Raw genomic sequence first — 10508 nt, 5'->3', positions numbered from 1 at the left:
TGGAATCGACATTCACTGTGCTGATGATTATCTCCCCCACATCTGTAGCAACTTGGCTTAGACCTTTGAGATGTGGGCTGCTTTGTTCTTGTGTAACCTTGAGGACAGGACTGAAAAATTGTGACTTTGTGAGCTTTTTTCACCACGTGCATCACTGACCTTGTGAACACCTTTCTGATGTTCTGCATGTCCCGATAGCTCAATAGTATCCCTGTGGGCAAGCTCGAGTCCAAGTGCTCTATCACAGGCTTTCTTAAAGGTCAGGTCCTTCTCTGACAGAAGCCTTCTGAGATATGCTTCACCTGTGAGACCACATACAAACTTGTCTCGGAGAGCATCATAAAGAAATCGTGCAAACTCACATGTACTTGCCAGCCTTTTCAAAGCAAGAATGTAGTCAGCCACGGTTTCCCTTGACTCTGGTGACATTGGTCAAATCTGAAACGTTCTGCAATGAGAATTGGCTTAGGCTTGAAATACCTTGAAAGAGTTTGAGTCAGTTCTGCATAGTTCAACTCCACTGCTTTCATTGGTTCAATGAGACCTTTCAGCAATCCATACTCAGTTGGACCCAAAACACTGAGAAATACGTCTGCTTTCTTTCCATCTTTGATTTCATTTGCAGCCAGCCAACGCTCAAAACGCTCCAAATAGGAATCAAAATCCTCTTTGTAGCCTCAAACTCTGGTACTCGACCAATGGTTGCCATTTTCACAGTTAATTGTTCAGTTTCCTTATATTCCTTAATTTTCTGAATATTCATCTACTTCTTCACTTCAGAAGTTTCTGCAATTACTTAATTCACTGCACTCATTTGTAATAATGTACACACCGTGTTACGTTCCTTCCTTTTTTGGACAATATTTCTCCACTGAGATCGACTAATTCCAATGGGTTCAATGACAGTTTCTTTTATTTAACCACCAGAGGGCAGTGTCGCTATTCTGGACTCTAATAGTCTTGCTACTTGGCAGCTCCTGAATACTGTACTAGCAGTGCTAGCAGTGCTTAGCCTTCTCTATTGGCGAAAGAAAATAAATATAACTGACGAATTACATAATTATTTTGAGTTTCATTACTCACGCAACGTTCTTCCCTTCAAGCAATGTCCGTTTATGTAGTTTAATCACCTCGTCGCCACTGTAATATTTATGTTGTGGAGAAATGACCAGGCAGGAGACGGGAGTACAGTTAGTTTTCGTTTAGTCAAAACCCCTCGTGCTCTACAGTTCGCGGCATTCCAGTGCGCATGTGCATTTCCTATTAGGTGTAGTAACGTAACACTGCCGTAATGCATTACTGCTTAGTAACAGCACAGTAACTAATATAAACAGATGTAGATCCCAGATACTACAAGACTGAAGGGCGCAAGGGTCTTTAAATTAAAGATCCAGGCAGCCTCTCATTTTAACAATAAATTATCAAGGTCACCCCCTCTCCTAGGGAGGTTGACATGTTCGATGCCAATATAACGCAGAGACGAAATCGAGTGGCCTGCCTCCAAGAAGTGGGCCGCAACTGGATAAGTAAAGTTTTTACACCTAATGGTGCTACGATGCTCTGAGATACGTACTTTTAATTCGCCCTTTGTTTTACCTACATCATTTTTACCACAAGGACAAGTTATAAGATAAATAACTGCCTTAGTGGAGCACGTAATAACACCTTTTATTGGGATCGATTTCCTGTTTGTGGGTGTTTGAAGGATCTACATTTATAAGTGCCATTGCATTGAGCACAGCCATTACATTTGTAATTTCCATCCAGTAGGGGCGCAAATAGACTTTGTTCAGGAATATCTTGGGGTGGTAAATCAGAGTTGACCAATTAGTCTCTGAGATTTCTGCCCCGCGAGAATACGACCAAGGGAAGGTCCGAAACACATTACCGAGACGATCATCGGATTTTAGGATGTGCCAATGTTTGTGAACAATTCCCTTAATTTGTTCAGAGCACTTTGAATAGCAGGTAGTTAGAACGCAAGAATGCGTCTTTTTTGCGAGACTGACCTTGAAAAAGGTCATGTCTCGTTTTGTTTTGTATTTTCTCAATGGTAATATTAATCTGATCATTCTTGTAGCCCCTCTCCTTGAACTTTCTTTGCGTCTCAGCCATATTTCTGTCGAAATCGGATAGTTTTTTGCAAATTCTTTTGATTCGACAGAATTGGCTGTAGGGCAAACTATTTTTCAAGGGAAGTGGGTGACAACTATCAGCCCTCAACAAACTGTTATGATCAGTAGGCTTCCTGTAAAGATCAGTGTATAGAACATTATCTTCACACAAGATCAGAAGATCAAGAAAACTGATTAGACATGTATCAGATTGCATAGTAAATCTCAGATGCTCAGAACAGGAGTTAAGAAAAGCATGGAATGCCTGGAGCTGTTTTGCATCACCCCTCCATAGAACAAAAATATAATCAATATACCGTTTCCACATAAGGATGTGAGGCAAGAAAACATTTTTGAGAGGATTGTAAATAGACTGTTTCTCCATGTAACCCACATACAAATTAGCATAGTTATGAGCCATGGGGGATCCCATAGCAGTACCTTTCGTCTGAATAAAGAAATCATTTAGGAACATGAAATAGTTATGCGTGAGTACTATTTCAGCCAATGTTACAATGCATGCACTGGAAGGTAGTTTATTAGGGTCACGTTGCAGAAGAAAATGTTCCATAGCTTCAATTACCGCCTTCGTGTGGAATATTAGTGTATAATGACTCAACATCAAAAGTAACTAACTAGGTATTCTCAGGGAGAGGATCAAGAGATTCAATGATAGAGATCATACTGCTGGTGTCCTTTACAAAGGAGGGGAGCTGTTCTGCGAGTGGTCTAATGAAAAAGTCAACAAAAGTAGATAGAGGCGCCGTTACTGCATCAATGCCCGCTACAATAGGGCGCCCTGGAGGTTGTGTAATTTCGGCAAAGTATAGAAAGTGGCAATTTTAGGGTGTTGAATAGCCAAAAAAGCATGTTCTTTTTTGGTTATCTGACCAGAACTTAAATACCCATATTGGACAGTAAAGATAGTTTTCTGAAATTGGGAAGAAGGGTCACTTCTGAGTTTCTTGTAAAAGGTGTTGTCAAGCAGCTATCTGACACTCATTTACATAAACGGTCCTATCCATGAGTACAACCGACCGGACCCACCCTTATCAGCAGGACGAATAAGGACTGACATATCGGATTGTAAATCAAGCAAAGCTTGTTTCTCATCCTTAGGTAAATTATGGAAAGATTTGGACCCCTGTTTATTCTTAAGGAGATGTCCAACATCTTTTTCCACAAGTCTGCAATATGTCTCGATAGAGTGATTGCGATTGGCTGGAGGTATAAAATAACTCTTGCTTCTAAAAGGAGTCGGAGTATGTGCAGGAGAGCAACCTGCTGGTTCAATAGAAACATCAGGATTAGGGGAGCTAAAGTATTCCCTTAAATGGATGTTTCTGAAAAACTTAAACATGTCTACCTTAACATCAAAATCATTGCACTGGGTTGTAGGCACAAAAGATAACCCTTTATTAAGCAAAGAGACATGGGCAGGGCTCAATATCTTGCTTATCCAGTTGCGGCCCACTTCTTGGAGGCAGGCCACTCGATTTCGTCTCTGCGTTATATTGGCATCGAACATGTCACCCTCCCTAGGAGAGGGTGACCTTGATAATTTATTTTTTAAAATGAGAGGCTGCCTGGATCTTTAATTTAAAGACCCTTGCGCCCTTCGGTCTCAACGTAGACTTTGATCTGAAGCCATTCTTGTGATTATTGTAACTTTGCCATTGTAATTGTTTGTAAGCTTGTGTAGTCAAATTAATCTATGATCGTATTGCTATCCATTTGTTGTTTGTATGTTCTTTGTATGACATTTTAATATTTGATTATTAACCAATGATATTAGGCCACTCTTGGCCATGATTACAGACACCTGTGTCTTTTGACACTATATAAACGAGTCATCCCACAGTGTTTGTGATTATACCCTGATGAAGACAGCTTGGCTGTCGAAACGTTGGTAATTACATTTTTGCATTTGAGCTCCTAGAGTGTGCGGCTCTCTTTTATTTTCAAGCCTAAAGGACTCTGACCATGAGAAACACGATTCTATGGTCTGATGAAACCAAGATTGAACTCTTTGGCCTGAATGCCATGCGTCACATCTGGAAGAAACCAGGCACCGCACATCACCTGGCCAATACCATCCCTATGGTGAAGCATGGTGGTGCCAGCATCATGTTGTAGGGATGTTTTTCAGCGGCAGGGACTGGGAGAGTAGTCAGGATCGAGGAAAAGATCAATGGAGCAAAGTGCAGAGAGATCCTTGATGAAAACCTGCTCCAGAGCGCTCAGGACCTCAGACTGGGATGAAGGTTCACCTTCCAACAGGACAACGACCCTAAGCACACAGCCAAGACAACGCAAGAGTGGCTTCTGGACATGTCTCTGAATTTCCTTGAGTGGCCCGTACTTGAACCCGATCGAATATCTCTGGATAGACCTGAAAATAGCTTTGCAGCGACGCTCCACATCCAACCTGACAGAGCTTGAGAGGATCTGCAGGGAAGAATGGGAGGTTCTCCCCAAATACAGGTGTGCCAAGCTTGTAGCGTCATACCCAAGAAGACTCAAGGCTGTAATTGCTGCCAAAGGTGCTTCAATAAAGTACTGAGTAAAGGGTCTGAATACTTATGTGATATTTCAGTAATAATAATACATTTGCAAAATTTTCAAAACTGTTTTTGCTTTGTCATGAGGTATTGTGTGTAGATTGATGAGGGGGAAAATGTATTTAATACATTTAAGAACAAGGCTGTAATGTAACAAAATGTGCAAAAAGTCAGAATACTTTTCGAATGCTCCGTGTGTCTGTATATATACTCAGCAAAAAGAAACGTTCCTTTTTCAGGACCCTGTCTTTCAAAGATAATTCGTAAAAATCAAAATAACTAATAACACAGATCTTCATTGTAAAGGGTTTAAACCCAGTTTCCCATGCTTAACGAACATGCACCTGTGGTACGGTCGTTAAGACACTAACAGCTTAAAGACAGTAGGCAATTAAGGTCACAGTTATGAAAACTTAGGACACTAAAGAGGCCTTTCTACTGACTCTGAAAAACATCAAAAGAAAGATGCCCAGGGTCCCTGCTCATCTGCGTGAACGTGCCTCAGGCATGCTGCAAGGAGGCATGAGGACTGCAGATGTGGCCTGGGCAATAAATTGCCATGTCCGTACTGTGAGACGCCGAAGACAGCGCTACAGGGAGACAGGACGGGCCGCTGATCGTCCTCGCAGTGGCAGACCACATGTAACAACATTTGCACAGGATCGCTACATCCGAACATCACACCTGCGGGACAGGTACAGGATAGCAACAATAACTACCCGAGTTACACCAGGAACGCACAATCCCTCCATCAGTGCTCAGACTGTCTGCAATAGGCAGAGAGAGGCTGGACTGAGGGCTTGTAGGCCTGTTGTAAGGCAGGTCTTCACCAGACATCACCGGCAACAACGTTGCCTATGGGCACAAACCCACCGTCGCTGGACAAGACAGGACTGGCGAGTCTCGTTTTTTCTCACCAGGGGTGATGGTCGGATTCGCGTTTGTAGTCGAAGGAATGAGTGTTACACCAAGGCCTGTACTCTGGAGCAGGATCAATTTGGAGGTGGAGGGTCCGTCATGATCTGGGGCGGTGTGTCACAGCATCATCGGAGTGAACTTGTCATTGCAGGGAATCTCAACGCTGTGCGTTACAGGGAAGACATCCTCCTCCCTCATTTGGTACACTTCCTGTAGGTTCATCCTGACATGACCCTCCAGCATGACAATGCCACCAGCCATACTGCTCGTTCTGTGTGTGATTTCCTGCAAGACAGGAAGGTCAGTGTTCTGCCATGGCCAGCGACGAGCCCGGATCTCAATCCCATTTAGCATGTCTGAGACCTGTTGGATCGGAGGGTGAGGGGCTAGGCCATTCCCCCCAGAAATGTCAGGGAACTTGCAGGTGCCTTGGTGGAAGACTGGGGTAACATCTCACAGCAAGAACTGGCAAATCTGGTGCAGTCCATGAGGAGGAGATGCACTGCAGTACTTAATGCAGCTAGTGGCCACACCAGATACTGACTGTTACTTTTGATTTTGACCCCCCTTTTGTTCAGAGACACATTATTCCATTTCTGTTAGTCACGTGTCTGTGGAACTTGTTCAGTTTATGTCTGTTGTTGAATCTTGTTGTTCATACAAATATTTACACATGTTAAGTTTGCTGAAAATAAATGCAGTTGACAGTGAGAGGATGTTTCTTTTTTTGCTGAGTTTATATCACTGTAAGGTGTGTGTGTGTACATGTTAACTGCAATATGTAACATTTTAGGCAACCCAACCAAATTCACATAGAAATGATTGATCTGTCATCCTCTTCGAAAGCAAGTCTAAGAAGTGTTAGATCGGTTCTATGTGTGCTATTTCTATGCTTCCTGGTCTTAAATGTGTTGTTTTTTTGTGCCTTTTTTAAAAACTTTCGGTTTTGTACACAGTTTTCAAACGGCTTAAAATACAATGTTATTGGCTATCGAAAATATATTTAACAGCGGTTTAGATGGTACAATGATCCTTGTACACTACGTATACATTGTTTTGTCACAAACATAAATTAAGTGAACTTAGAATTTTCGCAACCAGGAAATGGCGGAGCGAATTCTGCATATTGCACCTTTTTAATGTGTGTTATGTTTAGGTGGTGAACCCGTACCACCTGCGTGTTCGGAGGAAGAACCCAGTAACAGGCAACCTGGTGAAGATGTGTCTCCAGCTGTACCAAGTAGACAACAGATCCTACCTGCTGGACTTCAAAAGCATCGATGGTACGCCAGCTACACAACATATTTATAACAGGAAACAGACTTTTTGATATCTGGTTAATTCTGACAGCAGAATTTAGTTTCCTCTTTTTACAACGTATTACTGAGTGCAGAAGAGGAGTAATGATGAAAACAAACACTAATCTCTCCTCCCCCAGATGACATCATGGACGCAGTAGGGTTTAAGTCAGGCTCTTCCACCCCCCAACGGTCAGGCTCCACTGCAGGGCTCCACAGACCCAGACTCAGTGTGGACTCAGCCTGTCCTGCTGTGGATCTCCCCAAGCTCAGCTCCTCTCTGCCTGGGTCACTGTGCTCCAGCGCTGCCCTCCTCACCTCCACCTCCACCCCCACCCCGCGCCAGGGCAGCCACACTATGGACTTCTTTGAGATGTGTGCCAGTCTCATCACCACGCTGGCCCGCTAGAGAGTGTAAACTCCTGCTGGGTAACTAGGGGCCTGGAGTTTTTCCTGGTCAATGTCATATAGTCCGGAAAACTCCAGCTACCGCCTGCATAACCATCTGAAACAGAACACTGCCCTGAGCCTATTTAGACAGTTTTATATTGGTGTGATCCTGACCTAATTCTCCAAGTACTGCAGAACACGCCTCTAACCACAGATCTAGGGTCAGTTGTTCCCTCCTGGTGTTGTAGGTTTGGGCTAGGCAAGATAAACTGATCGTAGATCTCTGATTAGACTTCCTGTCTGTCTAGAGCATGGATGGGCAACTTTGATGGGGGTAGCCACAAAAAATCTGAACTCATCATTAGGGGGGTGCGGTGGCTCGCGGGACTGCTTACCCACATCCATACACACACATGCAGTCAGCGTTTTGGAGGCCCTAAGCAAAATTTGGCAATTTATAAACATTTTAGTTTAGTCTTGACAGTGGAAGAAATTGATCTGCGGTCCTACAAAAGTGGCCATGCGACCCGCGCGACACTAGTTGCCCATCCCTGGTCTAGAGCCAGTCTGGCCGTGGGAAAGGTTAGAGGTCTCACTTGTTGGGGCAAACTCGTGTTAAGTCAAATCTACTGTAGCTCCCATATGGCGCGTTCACGTGCTAGTCGAAACTAGGAAACGGACATTTCTAACTGGTTGCAGTTATGCACGTGCAGCGTTCAACCAGTTAGCATGTCGGACATTTCTGAGTTTCCTAGTTCCGACTAGCATGTGAATGCAGCAATAATGTTTGTTTACAGATAAGCGGCGCCTCCAATCTACTCTCAACCTCCAATCAGCTCCAGAATAGCCATCACTTTGGAACAAACACACTGAGCATTTTATATATGGTTTTATATGGTTTTTGTAACGACACAGATTTTGTTATCCATATTTATCATATATATTTATATTACTATCACTTTGAGTAGTGTAGTAGCTGTTGATTGTAACATACAACAAATGAAGTTAAAGAGAGGATTGTTATTATTATTTAGATATCATATTCCTATTTATTTTAAAGAGGTTGTTTTAGAGGCTCTGTGTGGTACTGAATATTGAGTATTGAAGCACTGCTGATGTTTGAGAATTATATACGGACTTAAGAGATGTTAGGTGATGAGAGGTCATAGAGAGAGAGCCTCCACTCTATTGTTCTGTGGATTAGTTAGCATTGATGCTACCTGACGGAGGAGGAGGGAGGGAAGGGTATCTGTAGTGAACCTTTCTCCAGGTGCCTTAACACACGTTGTTTCTAGCTTGGTGACTGTTTTTGTTTGCAGAAACGGAATGGTAAGCAGACTGTTTCTGTGTGTGTGTGTAGAGGACTGACAGACAGGAGCTTGCCAGGGATTGGCCAGGAGAAGACATACAGTACTGTAGTTTATGTGCCAATGAGATTTGAGTTCTGACTAATATAACTAAAGATACAGGAGGAGAGGGAATAGATATGACAGAACACTGGAACAAATCTCCCTTTACCAATTGTCAAATGGTTTACAGTATATAGTGTTCCAGAGTCCTGTCTGTGTCTCTTGTTCTGCTGGGGCCAGTGAGGGCTGGGCTCTTGCTGATCTGATGCATGCTAGTGTGTCTGTGTTTCTCTGGTCTGTTCTGGTACCATGATGGTGGTCTGTTCGGTTTGTTATTAAATGTAGAATCATTTATCTCTCTCTTTCCTTCCCTCCCTCTGGAGTTATTGGTTTGTTGTGTGTATTTGCAGTAGTGTGTGTTTCGCTGAGGGAATTGTAGACCTCTGTTGGGCCAGTTAGTCAGAAAAGACACTAAACCTCTCTTCTTTCCTTTTGTTTCCTTGTCATTCGTTTCCTTGTCATTTGTTTCCTTGTCATTTGTTTCCTTGTCATTTGTTTCCTTGTCATTTGTTTCCTTGTCATTCGTTTCCTTGTCATTTGTTTCCTTGTCATTTGTTTCCTTGCCATTCGTTTCCTTGCCATTTGTTTCCTTGTCATTTGTTTCCTTGTCATTTGTTTCCTTGTCATTTGTTTCCTTGTCATTTGTTTCCTTGCCATTTGTTTCCTTGTCATTTGTTTCCTTGTCATTTGTTTCCTTGTCATTTGTTTCCTTGTCATTTGTTTCCTTGTCATTTGTTTCTTGTCATTTGTCATTTGTTTCCTTGTCATTTGTTTCCTTGTCATTTGTTTCCTTGTCATTTGTTTCCTTGTCATTTGTTTCCTTGTCATTTGTTTCCTTGCCATTTGTTTCCTTGTCATTTGTTTCCTTGTCATTCATTTGTTTCTTGTCATTTGTTTCCTTCATTTGTTTCCTTGTCATTTGTTTCCTTGTCATTTGTTTCCTTGTCATTTGTTTCCTTGTCATTTGTTTCCTTGTCATTTGTTTCCTTGTCATTTGTTTCCTTGTCATTTGTTTCCTTGTCATTTGTTTCCTTGCCATTTGTTTCCTTGTCATTTGTTTCCTTGTCATTCGTTTCCTTGCCATTTGTTTCCTTGTCATTTGTCCTGTGCAGCAGTTCTGTCATCACATCTCTATTCTGAGAGCGTAGTCTGTTTTTGTCTGTGTATGACACTATACATGCAAGACAATACCCACGTATGTGTACTCCCATCTAGTGCCGGTTGGACCGACCTTTTGTCTCCAGAACAGCCTGAATTCTTCAGGGGATTCTACAAGGTGTCAAAGATTCCACAGTGATGTTGGTTCATGCTAATGCGATGGCGCCATGCAGTTTCTGCAGATTGGACGGCAGTACATTCATGCTGCGAACATCCATCTCATCTCAAATATGCTCTAATGGGTTGAGGTCTGGGGACTGCGCAGGCCACTCAAGTAAACTGAACTCGCTGACATATTCCAGGGGATGTTTTTCCACTCCTCGGTTGTTCAGTGTTGGTTAACACGTACCCACCTGAGCCACTTCCTGTTTTTAGCTGATAGGAATGGAACCTGGTGTGGTGGTCTGCTGCAATAGCCCATCCGTGACAAGGATCGACGAGTTTGTTTTCTGACCCACCTGTTGGCTTGCACGATTCTTGCCCTTCTCCTTCGACCTCTCATCAAACGAGCTGTTTTCACCCGCAGGGCTGCTGCTGACTGGATGTTATTTGTTTCTCCCACCATTCTCTGTAAACCTTAGACACTGTTGTGCGTGAAAAGCCCAGGAGGGCGGCCGTTTCTGAGATACTGGACCCGGGGCATGGCACCGATGATCATAC

At 43.0% G+C, this 10508-nt stretch overlaps 1 protein-coding gene across 3 annotated transcripts in view; it reads left to right on the top strand.

Annotated features, from left to right (window-relative positions):
- Nucleotides 1–8982, top strand: part of prkaa2 (protein kinase, AMP-activated, alpha 2 catalytic subunit) — a 24650-nt gene extending 15668 nt beyond the window's left edge. For all 3 annotated transcript variants that reach the window (XM_042319989.1, XM_042319981.1, XM_042319990.1), the window contains 2 exons: nt 6750–6876; nt 7032–8982. In XM_042319989.1, coding sequence (XP_042175923.1) covers nt 6750–6876; nt 7032–7300 — 396 coding nt within the window. In that variant the 3' untranslated portion in view covers nt 7301–8982. The remainder of the gene's footprint in view (nt 1–6749; nt 6877–7031) is intronic.
- Nucleotides 8983–10508: the final 1526 nt, after the last annotated feature.

Source organism: Oncorhynchus tshawytscha, linkage group LG01, assembly GCF_018296145.1.
Source record: "Oncorhynchus tshawytscha isolate Ot180627B linkage group LG01, Otsh_v2.0, whole genome shotgun sequence".
NCBI lineage: Eukaryota > Metazoa > Chordata > Actinopteri > Salmoniformes > Salmonidae > Oncorhynchus > Oncorhynchus tshawytscha.
The sequence above is the reverse complement of the archived record's forward strand: the minus strand, read 5'-3'. Positions and strand labels throughout refer to the sequence as shown.